Source organism: Mizuhopecten yessoensis, unplaced genomic scaffold (genome assembly GCF_002113885.1).
Source record: "Mizuhopecten yessoensis strain PY_sf001 unplaced genomic scaffold, ASM211388v2 scaffold9465, whole genome shotgun sequence".
Taxonomy (NCBI): domain Eukaryota; kingdom Metazoa; phylum Mollusca; class Bivalvia; order Pectinida; family Pectinidae; genus Mizuhopecten; species Mizuhopecten yessoensis.
This window is the reverse complement of record NW_018408061.1, coordinates 54898-73821: the sequence shown is the minus strand read 5'-3', so window position 1 is coordinate 73821 and position 18924 is coordinate 54898. Positions and strand designations below refer to the sequence as shown.

The window sequence follows — 18924 nt, the reverse complement described above, 5'->3', positions numbered from 1 at the left end:
AATTTAAAATAGTTTAGTACTTCATCAATGAATTTCCAAGATACAGAATCGAAAGCTTTCTCAAAATCGATAATCAATAGCATCCCTGGTATATCATTTCTCTCTGCGTAATCCACAATATCATATATCAACCTTGTGTTTTCTCCCACATATCGCCCAGAAATAAAACCTGTCTGATCTGGATCAATTAATTTATCTAACACTGCTTTTATTCTACTTGCTATACAGCCTGATGCAATTTTATAAGTTACATTTAAGAGGGATATTGGTCTCCAGTTCTTCAAACATTGTCTAGGTTTTTCTCCTTTAGGTAAACATATTATGATTCCTTGTCTTTGGGTAACAGATAATTGTCCTTTTATATAACCAAAATTGATAGACCGTACTTTAAAGTTACTTTACTGTTTCCAAAAGCATTTAAAAAATTCTACTGTAAAACCGTCTGAGCCTGGACTTTTGTTATTTTTCATATTTCTCATAATTAGTGCTGCTTCCTGTACAGTAATTTTGCCCTCTAAACTTAATGCTTCTGACCTATTCAGCCTTGGAATTTCACAATCTACTAAAAATTCTTCTAAATTAGCTTCTTCTATTTCATCATCTATAGTATATAATTTTTCATAGAATAGTTGAACTTCACTTAGAATTTCTTCTTGTTTCGATATTATATCACCATTGTCTTTTTCTATCTTTGGGATTATTTTTGAGGTGTAATTTCTATTTTCTAAGTTAAAAAAATACTTAGTAGGTTTCTCCCCTTCTTCCACCCATTTTACTTTGGACCTGATAATACTACCTTTCAATCTTTTTAGTCTGATTTTTTCCAATTCTTGTTTCTTCTCATTTAATTCAATGAAATCAATATTTTCACTGTCTTCTAAATTTTTAATTGTATCTATAAGTTTTTTTTCTGTTAAATTTTGTTGCTTTTTTTTATAAGAAGAGTATGAAATGGTTTTACCTCTAATTTCCATTAGGAGAGTTTCTAAAAACAACTGGTCATTTATTTGAAACATAATTTCTGAGTCATGAATTATATTTATATTATTTAGGTTGTATATTGGAAGTGCATATTGTATTTTGACATCTATGATAGTTTTCTTGACAATTTCAAGATAATCTATTTCATGTAAAAGAGAAGAATTAAATTTCCATAGCCCTTTACCTTTTTTGAATTCATTAAAAATTAAAGAGATTATTGGCATTGAATGATCAGACCTATATCCTGGATCGATAGTAGAGTTATGTACACTTGGTAATAAATTTTCTGATATGAGAAAAAAGTCTAAACGTGCCTGTTTGGTAGGATTACATCTTCTCCAAGTATATCTTTTTTGCTCAGGATGTTGTTCTCTATAAATATCTACCATTCCAAAATCTGCAACTATTTCATTTAGTTTGTCTCTAGCTTTTGGGTTGTTAATATGTTTATAACTTTTATCATAGTCTTTTTCAGTATTAAGCACTAAATTAAAATCTCCACATATTATAAAATATTCATTATTAAAATCACTAATAGTTTTTATCATACATTCTTAATCTGATAATTTCTAATATTTTCGAAGACCAGGGATCAAACAAGTGAAATCTGACAGATCATATGCACATGTATAAGATTTTCAGATAAAAAAGTAATAAAATGTCTATCCGCTGATCTGAAGTACCCAAATTTGAATTCATATTTGTGGGAAACATTCTGTGAACTGAAGAGCTACTAATGACATCGTATTTTTCGTATATATACTGAGGACGATATTGTCAGATGCTTGAGTCCCTCAATGACAATATCTTTGTTGAGTTCATACTGTACAACAGGCTGTAGGCAATTCTATGGGAACAAGCTGCCCATCTTCTGACCAATTTGTTTTTGTTTATCAGAACTGGTAACACAAAAGATAGACTAGTCCTTTAATTTCGCATTCAGAAAATTGACGATGTGTTGTCTTGAATAACACGATTTACTGACAACGTCAATCGTATATACCCTTACGAGCATGAAATCAAGGACATTATAGACTCTTCTACTTCAGCCGCTTTCCTTTATCTTTCCTTACAACAGAATGCAAGACGATTTCGGCTTCCGATCATGAACTTTCTCTTTACTTGATTGTAACACCATCGCTTCCTCTTCCTCTGTGTTTACATGTTGCGGTTGTTTCGGTACCCAAGTTGTTGCCTAGGATATCATGACTTCCATACTTGCATTACAAAGTTTACAAAGACGCAGGTTGATAAATACTAAGGAAATATGCTACTTCTTTGTGTGACATGAATATCGAGTACTTGTGGTTTTGTTATCACAACACGAATTATCGATTTGAAGATATGAAGATAACTTTGGTTTGAAATAGATTTACATGGCGGGTGTCGTCGATGAGGCAGAATCCGCTTATCCCCAGAGGAACACCTGGTCTTATTATCCGTTTTCTTTTGCAAGGGTCTCCATGTAGATCTTTCCTTTGTTGATATTTTGTCCTTGTTTTATCGATTTTGAGCTCAAGTTATGGTTTTTGTTGACACATTAGCATTATCTTCTTTTTCAAGAAGAGATAATGATAAAGGCTAATATTTATTGACAATTTTTTTCATACGATAAATTATATCAATACACGATTAATACGGTTGAAAAAGAAGCACTGTTCAATTGTGTGATATTATTAGGTAAATAAGTTATTAAAATAATGGTATACCTTCACATTTTTTATATTTTAGATTATGATGGTAATCAGCCCCCCACCCCCTCACACTTCTTGCCTATTGTCTTAAGATTTTCTATTGTTTTAGTAGGACAGAAAGAAGAATACCAGTATATATTAGTGCGATGCTGCATTTGAGTAGTAATTGTTTATATTTTCAAAGTTGTAAATGAACAAATTGTAAAATATTGATTGGTGACAGTTTTGTCTTTGGTAAATTGTTTCAGATTTAAATTTGCGACAGTTGTGAATTTCTAACAGCTTTATTGATGACAATGGTAACAGAATGACAGTTGTTATTTTAACAGTTGCGGTGGTAACCTGTTAGTTAACATTGGGCCAACGTCTGATGGGACTATTCCCCCGGTGTTTGAGGAGCGACTCCTACAGATGGGACAATGGCTTGGAGTCAATGCTGATGCTATATACGACAGTAAACCCTGGCACTACCAGAATGATACCCACACCCCGGGGGTTTGGTAAGTTTTGAATTAGTAAAACATCAATGATGATTAAAAACTGATAGCCAATTAGATTGGATTTGTAATTTTCTGTTTTTCTCTTTGTGATAGGTATACTGCTAAGAAGATCAGTATGGTAACCATTGTTTACGCCTTCACTCAGAAGCTTCCGGAGTCAGGATACCTGTATCTCGGAGCCCCAATCCCCGGGGACCCTTCCTTCTGTCAGGTTACCCTCCAGGGAACAGTGTACACCTTCCCATGGACCACTGGGCCCCAGGGTGGTATGAACATCACAGTGTCTAACGTCACAAACGCCACGCCCTACTCCTGGGGCTGGGTCTTCTCTCTGTACGGACTGAAAAACCAGTAATGGTACAATATTTACACTGCGCTGAAAAGTATCAACGTTCTATTTTCTGATATCTATCTACGCTGATATTATTTACTGCGTCGTAAATCATGGATATAACGCTCGTCTGTCTGTCGTCAGCGTGCTGTCCGTCTCACCGTTCGACATGGCTTCCGGGAAAATATTTAAAGCAAAGAGACAAAAAGAAAAGTAGCCTTGTCTAACTCAATAAGGTATCAAGTACTGTGCAGAAAAAAAACACCTGTAATTTGTTATTCCTCTCTATGATAATGTCTGATGTGCACATGCTAAACTGCTAGCTGTTTAATGACGATACCTTATTGCAATCAATATCTGCCCTGCACGTGCCATATCTGCCTGTATGTAGCATATTCATTCTACCTCCAGTTTAACACATTCCCAAAGAAGCTGCTCCAACATTCTCAAAAGTTTGAGCTATTGTTAATGAGTTGACGTTACTTATACATGTAAGTATTGACATTGTGTGGTGTATGATAAAAAGGTTATACTATGGATGTTTCCATAATCTACCTCGTGTCAAACAGATACCTCAACATTCGTCATTGTGTATTAATTCAATTGTTTTCATGGCATTTTGACAATCATTCAGGATATTTTTATTAAGTGTTGTATTCAGTCAGCAGTATTTTCTTTTCTGCGCAATGTTTGTCTTTTTTCGCTGCATAACAGGTTTTCTTTAGGGTCAACGATGTCAATGTGGTTTTCCTTTGTTGGAGATTCTGACGACTATCTCTTATTTATAATCGACAGCAAGTCAACATTTTACACATAAAGGTAATACAGAACTACTCGAAAACAGACGTAAACGACAGGTATACAGGATAGGCATGACATCAGACAGAATCAAGAAACAAAACACATATTAAAAAAAGGAACATTTCTGACTGTTACAATTAGCGTATCATGCAATGTACCAAATTTTGGTTTCCCCACTGTTCCCGGAACAGGCGATACAAAAGAAATACCTGATTATACATGGACCCCACGAGACCTGAGCTGAACAGAACAACACAATCTGTCAGAGGCATTATATCATGTTTTTTTTGCGTTTAGATCAACGCCTGACAAATCTGACGACACCTCATATTGTGAATATACTAGAGAACGGATTTTTTCGAAATAGAAAATGAGTGTAAATATTAAGTGTATGGTATATCATCTTACTAGTATTGTTAAATTAACAGACCATCTACAATGCGCTTTTATCGCTGCTTGGGTCACTTGGCGACGGTAGTTTGTGTAGATGTTGTTTCGGCAAGGCGAGTGATTTAAACTCATCTATTTCGTAACATTTTCTGAACTTCATTTGAAAACATCAACATTCAAAAGTAAGGGGGTACTCCTTATCATATATGTGTTGGTGGGTTGACTTTTTGTATATTTAAACAATTCTCCGTTGATATTAAAACTATTTCTTCTTTCCGTTTCTACTTTGTGTTTCTTATGGGTACTCTTTTATGGTCTTTTAAACGCAAATTGAGGAGATGACAGTTACATATATCTGGGAATCTCATAGAATTAAATTACATGTAATGTAGCAGGGTGGAAAAAACCAAATCAAAACGTTGGTCTCTTCAAATGGTTGTTGCTTTATTATAACATCTTAAGATACCCTACAAAAAACAAAGACATACATTTATACTCTTGCACACTAAATCAAGGGGCACAACTCTCTCACATTACAGACAACGAGTTAGCACTTTTAAATTTCTTACCAAATAAGAAGTATAGGAAATCTTTACATACAGCCACATTTATATAGTTTTACATTACTTATATATCACTGTTAAATACTTTGATTGTATCAATACCATAAATTACACCGCTGACCAAGGATTGCATTAACGTGACTTTCCTTATTCATAAATATAAAATACACAGATCTACATGTGTATAGACTCTAGACTCTAGAATTCATGAACTCATAAACTCACCCTACATATGGTGTAGAGGTATATAGACAGAATTCTCTACGTTATGGTTATCTCAATCTATCGTCTCACATCAATAAAATACAAAAACCTATTGAACACATTTGTCAATAATAAAAATTGAAAATGCTAATTGGCAACTTTGTAGACGTACAGATTCTACACTTAACACATACTAATCCTTGAGAACAATAGCATTACATTATATTTAAAAACATACATTTACTTCATAGCAATTTATTGTTAAACATTTATAAACCCAACAATATACTACATACAATTACTACAACGATAATGATATACTAATAAAATAAACTTACCACCCAATCTACTCCTGATGTGATCCTTCCTTGCTCTCCAAAATCCAAATCTCTTCTGCCTAACAAAGAACTAAGTACCTACATAAAATTTCCATCTCCAGATGTTATCCAGCCAATCAAATTGTCTTAGTCAAGTTATGTCAAAGGTATATGTATGAATTTTATTATTAACACATGAATCTTCCATATATGGTAAGATTGCATTTATAAAACATACAGGTGAGTTCAACTCACTGTTTCAAGCACATAGACACGTACCTGGTATTCTGATATATATATCAATCTACCCAACTAATACTCATACAAACTATAAATACAAATAAAACACATTAATACATATATCTGATACATGCCGGACAAAATAAAAAATCATTATTAGATAAATAATCCCATTCTGACCCATGTCATGTCCTAATAAATATTATAAAACAATAAAATATAAATAATACCCTGTCACAGTAACATTGATTATATAATATGGTAGTAAAATATGAAATAATTTGCTATGTGTCTTCCGAGATTTCACTCCACTAACGTCCTAAATATACAAATGGAAATAAGTTTTCACTGTATTACGGTATTATATAATGGTTTTGTCTCCTACCAATGTTTTATTGAACAAAATATCGTCTGCATAACGCATATATTGTCTCTGTTTAGTGCTTAGATGGGACTATGCACTGCAGATTAACGCCGGGTTTATTGTAATAACACAAATGCCTTTATAAACCGTGAACATATTTGATGCTGCCGAAGACAAATCATTACTGCAACACGCCATTGAAATGACATCGAGTCGAGGTATACACATAAATACTCGGTCAATGTCTTGTATATGTTCCTCAAATGAAACATTTTTCAGTTTTTATTTTTCAATGTACTCTCGTTTGACTCTAGGGTGAAATACATTGTCAGTATTAGACATTCATTTACCCTTATTTTGGTCGTTAGGTTAAATCAAATGATCTTATTCCTCCTGATCGCACGAAAAGCTAAAGGAATGATGTTGTCAACAACTGTTATCTATATGAGACACCAATGCTGTGTATCAATCGTGTTTCGTGAACTCTTATATACACATAAATAATGTACAGCAACTTGATTTATCTCTTGAAATATGAATAACAGACGAGACTTGTACTTTTAAATTTTCGTTATATATCCTCTTTTTTGTGTGTTATAATCAGTTGTTGCTGTTACATATGCGTCAATTACTTGAGTAGGTGGTGAAGTTTCGAAACGACTTAAATAGAAACTGATTGGGGATCCCTGTCAGCTAAATGTGGAGCATGGAAAATTCCTTAAAATCTTACCACACTTTGTAACTTGTATATGTACATGCAGTACAATATGAAGCAAACTATGAATTTCGATAGACAAATACGTTGTGTCAGGTTTGGGTTGTACGGCCATATAAACGACAGCTTGTTCACGGCCATATCTGCTAATGTGAGTGTTTGTATTTTTAGCAGAATATGTTTAACCTATATAGGTTTTATATATTTTAAAACGGTAAAACTAAGAAGAGTGAGTAGCAGTAGTTCATGCCTAAATTACACTACATGCGACGCGCCTGCCCCTCTCACATATCACTCACAGGGATTTCTTTCTCGGAACATGACAAATACAATTTGAACTTTGAACATCTGGACAAAAGTAGCGAACATGTTTGATATCAACATCATTGTGCACGCAGACATGACCCCTACAATACGTAACAGTCACGAAGCAAAGCACATACAATGTACCAGCGTGTGTAATAATCATGGCCTCTTACATCACACACTAAAAGTGTTTGTACATCAGTAAATGTGGCACATATCCCCGTACGTAACTAACAGTAAGTTTAACACATGCCCTTCACACATCACAAGACGGAAGTTAACGCGAACCATTACGTATCACACAGATTACTTCTCCGTACAGAACAGAGTATAACATACACCGTTACGAATGATAAATGTCCCCTTTATTCATCCTAAACCAGAACGTTACACACCTTACTATTTGAGAGGCATCGCCTCTCCATGTATTAAACACGTACGTGTGTATGACACGCATCATCCGCACATCAAAAACAGAAGTTAATACAAATATTTATTTTTGCACAAATGACCCCCTTCTTACATCACAAAACGGAAGTGAATACACGTTATTATGTATGTATACATGTTAATAAACCTAATTTAGGTGCACAAATTTGGTCACACGGCTAATTTGTTATCATTCTGCGATTGGGAAATTATCGGAGAAGATAATTTATCATGACACTTGCGGTTAGTTTTGAAATGGATAAATTAATTACATTATTGAATTCATTGCAACATCACCATTTGTAACGGACGGCAGCATTGTTTATCCAAACTCAGTATCGTATCGCCTTTATTTACAACAACTGCACATCAAGCATGTATGATGCAACCGAGCACCAATCTCACGTAAACAGCTAACCTTACAATCCCTCATCCCCTCTATTTTTGTATTCTATATATAGTATTTTGTAATCATGGGAAACCTTTATCTCCCCCGCGTATTTCTCGGGTAAATGTCACCTTGCTGTCTTGGGGATCCCTGATGGCTAATATAGAATATTTGGGATTAACACTTCGCTTATATAAAACAAAATTGCACAAAACAACATATTCAAAGTATCTCACCCTGAAAGACTCGTTCGTCGCTATCCGACAAATATTTGTTATGACGACTGTCTAGCTAAACGTAAGTCTTGCCGAAGTGCGTTCAATTTATGCAGATTTCGATGCACAGCTCGCATTTTTGATGAATGCTGTTGAATATATATATCTCATTGCCTGTACACAGGTGTGATGCATGTTTATGTATTGTTATTTAAGATTTAGTCTGATTTGAACGTCCTCGTAACAAATGGGGAGAGAATGTCTAGGGAGACAAAGATAAATGAAAGCAGGAGATAAAAGAAAAGATAACAATGCTGTATTTTTATGGTAAAATCTAATCAATTTTGGTCTCTTCAGTATCTTATTAGACGGCATCCAGACAAACTATTTTTTCTGCAGGCTCCCCGATATATATTATTTTATACGGTCTAAAAAAGGGAACGGTAGGTCTATTATTTACCGAACCTTCGAAGCTTGTATGTAACTCTTCTAAAATTTACGTTCGGGGAAACAAAATGTCTGCTGTATCCGTCTACAACACGTAAAAGGCGGTTATTGTGGTAATAAAAGGTAATAAATATCAGTAAATATCAGTAAAGTTTAACTGATAGGCCTTTTAAAAGCATGTACTTTCGCATTAACTACTTGTCTTACGCAAACACATCTAACCTCACGACCTCATTTCCCTTTAATGTCATATGAATACCACTTTGTAATCTTGGGTATTCCCGATCGTTCCCACTAACGTGCACCTTCGTAGAAATAGCACTTGGGCATCTTAGGGATTCCTGAATGCTAAATATAGAATACAAAACATTACATATTACCTGTACAGGCAAAATTACCGGGCGTGGCTCCCACAGAGCCTCTCATTATTAGTTACTAGTTTGTCGCTGTCACAGGTTTTTGTAATGCTGGCTGCCTAGCTAAAGGTAAGACTCGACATGTGTAGACTGTGTGCAATTTACCTCTGAAGGGTTAATATTGTAAATATGGACATTTCTTTGCAATGATCGTGAGTTTGGGTAATGCTAATAAGTTTATCTTCAAATCGAAAGTAATGTTTACGCAAATGCCTTTACCTTTACACGTATGTGATACATATGGTTAATGTTGCATGTTCTATGTGTCTTAACATCCCATAGGGCTAAACATAGAAATTTAATTGGGGATCCCTGTTTCTTAACAGCCCAGTATAAGCTGTGTAACTCCTGAAAGAAGTGCGTCCAGGACAACGTAGGGTGAATCGTAATGCGAATTATACACAAACACAATGTTTTACGCTGTGAGCATATTCATTATTCACAGCTATGGCTTCTACTATTGGTACATGAAATGTTCAATATAATGTTTTAGGCTTTATTTGTATTTTTGTTCATACTTTTTATTATAACACCAAGACGTACATTCAATACAATTAACCTATCTTCACAATCATCTTAGAGATTTCTTATCTTTCCCACTTAACTTACATTTATATAAATTAAACTTGATCATCTTGGAGATTCGTGAAGACAAAATATAGAATACAAGATATTACATATTGCATATTCAAAGCGAAATTACCAGGAATGACTTTAACACCATTATTTACTATTTCGTCACTGGCCGACAAATATTTGTTATGACGCGTGCCTACCTACAAGTAAGTGTGGCCGATGTGTCATCATCTTGGGATTCCGGATCAATCCCACCTTCATTCGTATAAATAAAACTTGGAGATACCTGATAAGTTAATGCAGACTTGAGGATAATACATTGGTTATATAAAGTCAAATCACCAGGAATAACTCTTACATAGCCTCTCATTATTAGTCACTGGCTATTCATTGTCCGACAAATATTTGCTATGTCGACGGCCTACAAAGGTTGTATGTTACCTTTCTATAATTAACGTAATGCAACACCTAGATCTGATAATGTTGCATGTGTCCTAACATTCTAGAGGGCTAAAATGAATTGGGGGATCCCTTAAAATCTGGATTAACGACGTAACTCTTACAGGCCATTCTTTCAGGTCAGCGTTAGACAAGAAACAATGCGAATTATTGACAAACATAATGGTTTAGGTTGTGTGCAGAATTGATTAAACGGACGTGTAAACGAACGGGTTGTTGACTACCATGATTTCTATTATTGGAGTTTGAAATTGTAAATACATTGCGATATCGACACGATTTGATGCCGACGACTCGTTACAGATGCCGGTAGTATTATTCAGAAAACCGTATTGAAAAACCCACCTAGAATCACATCGCTCATTAATATATCTAACGGTTATACATATAAGTAGAGTTTAACTGATAAGGGCTTATAAAAAGCATGTTCGTGATCATTGAGTACTTGCCGCACGCTAACTTATCTAACCTTACGATCTTTTACCCACGTAATGTCGTTTATGTATTTTCTTGATAATTGACCTCTCACCCCTCCCTTACCTCCGCGTTAATAAGACTGTGTCATTTTGGGGATTCCTGAAAGCTTAATATAGAACAATAGGGATTCCCATTTCACTTATATAAAACAACCTGGTAATAATTCATGACTACGACGACCGCCTGGCTATAGGTAAGTCGGACATGTAAGCTGTGGGCATTTTATTCGATACACAGATCTGACTCTGATAGCTTCTGTTGAATGTTTCGTCTCACCGAGAGTAATGTCTATACAAACCTAGAACTGTAACTGCTACCTGTTAAACCTTGATTTGTGACAGTTGATTCATATTCAAAATTAATAGCATGTAGTTGTTATAGGGTGTCATTGATTAATTGTGTCTCACACATTGTTACTTGTGAACAAGAAATAAGGAAACAAATTAAAAATCACTGTATAATTTTTATGTTAAAACTTAACATGAATGACCTTATTCATGTGTATACAAACTAACATAGTTGCACAAACATAGCAATTACTGATAACTGCAACTAATCGAACAATTATTCAAACATAGTACATCGTATCATGAATATGAAAATAATCTTATTGTGATATGTATTCATTAAGTACGACTATCAAAGCTAGAAAAACAATGACACTATATATATGTGTGAGTGCGATTGAGCTTGCATACATGTACACGCGTAGTAAAAACACACATGTCGGTATATAGATGTAACAGGATGTAGTACTTGAATGTAAACACAACGTTACACTCATGGGCGATAACATGTTTGACTTAATAACCACCACGGTAGATCTTTCATCACTGTTGCTCTTTCAAATATAATTAATAAAGTGTCTGGTTAGAATTGTTGTTATCGACATGCTGTATCTTTTTACGAAAATGTGTAGGTGCAATGTTGGTATCAATATAAAGAACATCTTGGGAATTTCACGCCACTGTGTAAAACATCTTGGGAATTCCACTCCACCTAAATATAATTTACATATAAAACAAAAGCGTATATCTATCCATGCATATATATAAAATGTCAGTGATTGAAATAACATCACACTACATCCTGTTCTGATGAATAACACACACACACAGACACACACACAGCGGAATATGAAACAGCCTGCGGGAAAACGTAAGGTAAGGAAGCAACGGGACGTGAAATGTAGTAGGTAGTTCTCCAAAACAGAGATTGTACTTTCGCCTGGGAAATATCACGTGATTGTCGAGTCAAACGTGCCACTTTACAATCGTTTGACACATGACTTTATTTACAGCAAATTAAATGGAAAAGTGCTACTCATTTAAATCTAAATACTTCTCAAGGATTATACAAGCATGCTAGGTAACCTTAGTCAGATAATGAGGTTTGACTAAGTTGTTAAGCTAACACTATCGTCTTAGTGTTTTTAAAGCATGTGAAAAATCACTTGCTTCTAACCTAGGATCATATTATGTTCAGTGAAGAAAGAGTAGACATTGGCAGCCTGAATTTAATTGATATACAACAATAACATAGTCTATTAATAGACACACCACGTGGTTATTTACTTTTACCAACGCTTTATGTTTTTTACAGTGGTGGAGAATGGCGGACACTGACAGAGATTTGTCTGCACCTGGGAGCCAATGCGTCTGTCAACAAATCGATGTCTATAACCTCAGACGCTACGTAAACAGCGAAAACAAGTTGATCGGTACGTTTTGTACTAAATGTAAGACAGAGAATCTAACAAAGGAATATGTAGTGCGCGTCAAAGACGATGAGGATACAAAGGAGTATGGTGAAATGCAAGAGATGATATCAAGGCCTCTCCCAAACCTTAGTGAGATCAAGGCATTCCAAGTTCGAAGTTCCAAAACAAAAGTTGACCTGACACATTTTGCTGACATACTTAAGCCAGGCGACCAAATCTCCTGGCACAGACGGTACTTCTTCTGGCACCACGCCATTGTCTCAGAAGTTATTGCTGAGACGAGCGAGTTAATGCTGATTCACTGGAACAAGGAGGACGGCCGCATCAAAATCATCCGTAGCCGTTACAACGTGGACCCGAATGAAAATAAACTGTTTAACAAGATGTACCGTATTGACTATTCAGAGGAAATTACAAAGGCCAATGACCAAGAACTGGTGTTGGCGAGAGCACGGTCCAGGATCGGTGATACGGGGTATTTTCCCTTCACTGACGACTGTGAAACTTTTGCAACTTATTGCAAAACGGGCGTTGAAAAGTCACACCAGCTAGCTTGGCTTAAAGGAAAATGTAAAGAGATCGTCGGACAAAATATCATTCTGGCTGCCAAGTCAATTACCAAAGGCACATGCTTAATTGTACAACATACAGTTTCTGTCGCGAAACAAATCATACCAAGTGTAATACAAGATACGTCTATGGCTGCTGGGAAAATCTTCTCAGCAGAAGGAATCGAACACGCTATGAAAGGAAGTAACTTTGTTGGTGCTGGAATTGTGATAGTACTAGAAGCAGGATTTGTTACTTGGGATTTGAATCAGGCGTACAAAGAGAGAAAAAAGGGAAATACATCCAGGAACGATTTCATCGAAACTGCCATCCGACGGTTAGTGGAGGGTGTGTTGAGTGCTGGGTTGTCTATTCTATGCTCCCTAGGTCCGGAACTCATCGGGATCGCTGTGGGATCACCACTAGGTCCGGTGGGTATCATCATTGGTGGTATCGTAGGAGGGATCATAGGCGGTGTAGTGGGAAAAATGGCTGGCACTGCCCTTGGAAGTGTGCTCGGCAAGGCGATTTCCTCCACATTCAAAGCCGATGATAGAGCGGTGACCAGTATCGCCGACCTAAAATATGGTGATCACATAGTAGGTTATGGCTGGGTACTACATCCGCGCTGCCACGCCATCGTGGTGGATCACAACGGGGTTGACAAAATCAAAGTGATCCGTAACAGTTATAAACGTGGTGTTGTGGAAGAGTGTATACCGTTCTCGAAGCCGCTGTTCAAGGTTGAGTACCAACAGGGAACATGCAAAGATCCGGAGAAAGTCGTGGAAATGGCTAGGTCGAAACTAGGGGAAAATCAGTATAGTCTGGCTATCTACAACTGTAAAACGTTTGCGAGGCAGTGCAAGTCCAGCTTACATGTAGAACCGGAAGAGGAGCCATGGCAACTGATAGAGTACGATGACATACCCGATGAGGCACTGCAACAGCCTTGTGGCACGGGGAATATCAGTCCCCAGTGAGATAGATTTATCGTGATTAAGGTAAAGAGTGATTAAATCAGGGAGTATAGGACCAACAATTAAAAAAACAAAACAGTATGAACTTTTTTCCCCGTGGTTCATTTGTAACAGTATTTTTTTATTTAAAGCAAAACCTTTTAAAGACTGTATTCCATTAACATTATCACTTGTTGTCTCCCTTTTACTGTCTTCACTGCTTGGTTTGAATCAAAGGCTCATTGAGTTAGACTTATCTGTTACAGGCGGACTTAGAAAAACTGCATTTATATGTAAAGTGGTTTCATTTCAAGTTTCGTGAAGAAAAATGGAAATATAATATAATATTGTTTTAAATTTACATTATTGTCTCTATCATCTAAAAGATAATGACCAATGTACATTTGTATACATATATTCCTGATATTGATGAACGTGATCATTTTATATTTTTTCAAGTTTCATAGTAATTAAATGTACATTTTTATTATCTGGTTGTAGATTTTTGAAATAAAATTATTGTTTGAACTAATACGAATATCTCCATAATTTGTTGATGTATAACTTTGTAACGTTGACCTGGTCTTAGAGAGGAGACATTTCGCCTTGGATAATATAATGCATTTGAAATAAGTATAAACTTAAATGTTAGAAAATGGGTTACATGTACATGTACGTGCATTACATACATGAACTGTTCCTTTCTTAAAGCAAGACCAGACTAATTCGAGACTGGAAGGGAAATTTTATTGACATAGTTGCTAAAAGGGTAACTTGAACAGACCGGTATAGATATTTGATTGGACGGATTATATTGGAGATTTGATTGGACAGACTTGCATTCGGATCTGTTAGTTATACCTTGTCTACTAAGTGTTTCATTGTTCTGATGTATTTCTGTTTGATTCGTTGGACATTGCACAATGCATCTTATTCAATCTTGCCAAAACAATTTGTAAGCCTTTAGCAGGAACTAAAGCTCTTAAATGTCGACATTATAAGTTATTTCCTTAAAAGGAAATTTATAAAATAGCCAAACACTGTCGGTTGTGGCTTATACTATTGTTAGCACTCTAAGGTCGCTTGAAGTATGCAGTTTGTTTTTGGTATCTAGGAAGGAATTCAACATAGTCGATTTTAAACTAGATTGTCTTATAATGAATTCCCGTATCCTCTACTTAGAGGTATCAGGTATAATAGGTAGACGGTTTTAAAACCTCCAAATTATCTCAAATTTTCAAGATTATCCTTTATGTTACTCTCATATTAAATAATGGTGCAAAACAGTTTTGTTCCCGTGAGATCTCAAGATATGAGTCCACTTTTTTGTCACTAATGCTCGGGTTTCGTTCGTTCACCTTCGAGAAGAGCATATGCACAGCTCGACAAAACTCACTGCGAGATCAGACAAATGACATTTCAGATATACTTGACGAAATTATGATCAATGATAAAATACAACCGTCTTCACATATGATAAACGGACTACGATAAACTAAATTCCTCAAACGAAATGTATATTTATTTTCTGTTCTCTTTACTCTGAACACGAAAAACTAATAAACATGTATCAATTCAAATCGAGGATAGTTAGACTAAGTCACCATCAATCTTCTTGAAACATTTCGAAAATTATCCAGGCATAGTGAAGAGAGAGTGGCCTTCCGACCGATTAATTTTGGTGAGATATATCTCTTTTATGGTACAATCAAATATTGGTTTCATTAAAATAACAGTTCTTTGGTTTTTTTTCATTAATGGTACAATAGCAAGTCACTTTTTACAAGCATACTCGAAATTATGAACAAATTTCTCCTCAAACAGCACATGATCATCATCTTGCATAGATAATAAGATAGCAATCACTTAGTATACTATGAATAGAAAAGCTGCACATACAAAGAGGGACAACTCTTTAAAGTTTTGAAACAAAATGTATTCTCGAATTGTAATAACCTCTTTTAATTATTTTTGTAGATACGTGTGCTCGCGCTATTTCGACAATCCACTTACATGTTTATAAAAAAGACATTCTTTCGAAATATAAACTGTTCACGATAGTATATGCGTATGATAACTTTATCTGTTTATTATAACGGTTATGATGGGGAAAAAACACATGCGATAAACAAGGAACAAAATTGTTGACTTATTTGAGTTTGTCAGCGACATCAATTTTAAGCATTTAGCATGTGGATAGTGAAAAGTGCATATATTTGATACGTTAGGCACACCGTAGATTTTTTTTTTCTTATTATATTATGTCCAACATATTGTTTACAAAGCTTTCATAGTCTGAACAATACCGACTTACATCTTAACTTTTGACGGCATATATGTCAATTTTCATCTAAATTCTTTTGGTTTACCATTATAACTCTATAAGGGGCATCAATGACTTTGACCGAAAGTGTCTGACAAAATCGCTTGTTTGTTCTGAATGCCTTCAAGATGTCATCAATGTCAACAATGTACACATGATTGTTAATGTGGTCCCTTTCAGGAATCTGATATAATTAATCCAGAAACTTATGGATCATATACAAATTGACAGGTTAACGAATAGTGTTTTTACCTTTGATAGGCATTCGCCAGAAATATAAGTGGGGAAAACGCTATGCCACTAGACCGGAAGTCGTGGGAATACCGGAGAGATATGGATCTATCAGACGTGCTCACTTTACAGGAACTCATTGCTACACTAGCGGAGACTGTTAGGTACGGTATTGGTAACGTAAGCTGTATCAGGAATCGATGAGCATTGGGCAAAGTAAAGCTGTCAGCATATGGAGGTCTATGAAAAATGAACATTTTTTTCTTATAGTGAGTGGTGCCATACCAAGTCCTTCCAGTCCTGAAATAGGCAACACATAGGAGTAAAATACTGGGTTGATAGAGAGACTTATAAACAAGAAAACTAAAAGGTGCATCTTTAGAAGCTCATACATTTGAACTAAATATGGTGGTAGGATGCATCATCAAAGAAAGGTAACTCTGACGCTCTAAACAATAACTTATCAACACATGCATACGGAGAAGTGACTCACTCCTCTAGAATAGTGTCAGTACTTACATATAGTTATTTAGGGGGTAATCATTAAATTGCTTCTCTTGTAATAAATAAATTTGGACGTAATTTTATATATGATATTCCATAATTTGATATTTTCTCCCCAAGACCATACAATACAATTCAGTTGCTCAGTTATTTCATTATTTGAAAGAATAAACTTCCTTACATTGAATCTCTCTGACTCAAAATAAGAGCTCACCAAGTTATTATAGGGATGTATAGAAGGAGAAAACATAAATTGCTTCTGCAATAGTGTAAGGAATATATTTTAAATGTGGTTAAAAACATCCTTTTCACAGGATTTTGTATAAACGATGGGTCTGACACCCCTGGGGGCAGAGAGGCAAGGCCCATTAAGGGACATAGAGGAATAGCTTTAATATCCTTTTTTCTGTCGGNCCCCCCCCCCCCGGGGCCTGAGGGGTGGGCCTTATAAGGGTAATTTGACAAATTCTTCAAACTAGTTCTTCTTCTGTAGGAATGGCAGGATTTTGTCCATATTTTGGTCTTAAGCATCCTTTGGTGAAAGGGACTTAATTGTGTATAAATGGTGGGTCTGACCGGGTCAGAGTGGCGGGGCTCAATAGGGGAAACATAGCCAATTCTTCAAAATCCTTCTTCTGTAGGAATGACAGGACTTTTTTCGTACTTGGTCTTAAGCATCCTTGGATGAAAGGGATCTAATTTTGTATCAACTTATGTCTGAACCCCCACCCCCATGTGGGCTGAGGGGCGGGGCCAAGTAGGAGCAAATTCTTAAAAATCCTCATTTTCCTGTAGGAATGACAGGATTTTGTCTAATTGCATATACAAATATACATATATAAACTCTGTCTAACCATGTAATTCATGTACACTTCAAACAGCATCTGACTTTTTCAACTTCAATATTGCTAATATTTCCAGGTAAGCGATACAGGTCCTCTGGGCCTCTTGTTAATTTTAGATTATGATGGTGTTCATCCCCCCCCCCTCTTTTCTGTCGTCTTAAGATTCTTTATTATATAAGTGGGACAGTAAGAAGACTAACAGTATATATTAATGCAATGCTGAATTTAGTAGTAGTTATTTCAATGTGAAGGTGTCTCATGTATGAGAGTGTTGTATAGTTTTGAAAGTTGTACATCCTTAATAGATCTGAATGAACAAATTGTAAAATATGAATGGGTGAGAATTTTGTCTTTGGTAAACTGTTACAGTTTTAAATATATGACAGTTGTGCATTGGCAATAGCTGTATTGATAGCAATGGTATCAGAATGACAGTTGCTATTTTAACAGTTGCGGTGGTAACCTGTTAGTTAACATTGGGCCAACGTCTGATGGGACTATTCCCCCGGTGTTTGAGGAGCGACTCCTACAGATGGGACAATGGCTTGGAGTCAATGCTGATGCTATATACGACAATAAACCCTGGCACTACCAGAATGATACCACACCTCGAGGGTATGGTAAGTTCTGAATTGGTAAAGCATCAACGATTATTACGAACTGACATTTTTGAAAGTCAGGGCATAGTCTTTACATAATTTATGCATGCATCACCACTCATAAAAAAAACAATGGATAATCATGTATGTCGAAATCAACAATAATTGTCAAGACAACGAATCCGAGTTCAACGCTTTTTTTCAGCAACGTATCACTTTTTCAGAACGCATGCCGATTTATGACTAGTTACAGACAGAAACTGTTTAATTTTATTTGGCATCATTACCTGTAAAACCTCAGTGACAATTGCAAAATTTGAAATTCAATCCGATGTTTCAGGATGAAACAGAAATTCTAAATATCGATATAACGACAATCTC

At 35.6% G+C, this 18924-nt stretch overlaps 3 protein-coding genes across 7 annotated transcripts in view; all 3 read left to right on the top strand.

Moving 5' to 3' along the window:
* LOC110458162 (alpha-L-fucosidase-like) overlaps positions 1 to 4973 on the top strand; it is a 32604-nt gene extending 27631 nt beyond the window's left edge. Inside the window, exons 7-8 of the mRNA XM_021509767.1 lie at positions 3005 to 3175; positions 3269 to 4973. Of these exons, the coding sequence (XP_021365442.1) occupies positions 3005 to 3175; positions 3269 to 3530 (433 nt within the window). The 3' untranslated portion in view covers positions 3531 to 4973. The remainder of the gene's footprint in view (positions 1 to 3004; positions 3176 to 3268) is intronic.
* Positions 4974 to 8438: 3465 nt separating this feature from the next.
* LOC110458160 lies at positions 8439 to 14538 on the top strand. Of its 5 annotated transcripts, none has more exons than XM_021509760.1 (2): positions 8439 to 8520; positions 12416 to 14536. In XM_021509760.1, the coding sequence occupies exon 2, from the start codon at positions 12425 to 12427 to the stop codon at positions 14063 to 14065; it is 1641 nt and encodes a 546-aa protein (XP_021365435.1). In that variant the 5' UTR covers positions 8439 to 8520; positions 12416 to 12424; the 3' UTR covers positions 14066 to 14536. The 5 variants fall into 5 exon arrangements, with proteins under 5 accessions (XP_021365435.1, XP_021365438.1, XP_021365436.1 ...); XM_021509763.1 differs by lacking the exon at positions 8439 to 8520 and adding an exon at positions 9256 to 9370 and having other exon boundaries at positions 12416 to 14537; XM_021509761.1 differs by lacking the exon at positions 8439 to 8520 and adding an exon at positions 10916 to 11006 and having other exon boundaries at positions 12416 to 14537.
* A 2108-nt stretch (positions 14539 to 16646) lies between these two features.
* Positions 16647 to 18888, top strand: LOC110458148 (alpha-L-fucosidase-like). The gene is made up of 3 exons (XM_021509737.1): positions 16647 to 16759; positions 18395 to 18564; positions 18884 to 18888. Exons 1-3 carry the CDS (start codon positions 16659 to 16661, stop codon positions 18886 to 18888), a joined length of 276 nt encoding a protein of 91 aa, XP_021365412.1. The 5' UTR covers positions 16647 to 16658.
* The last annotated feature ends 36 nt before the right edge of the window (positions 18889 to 18924 follow it).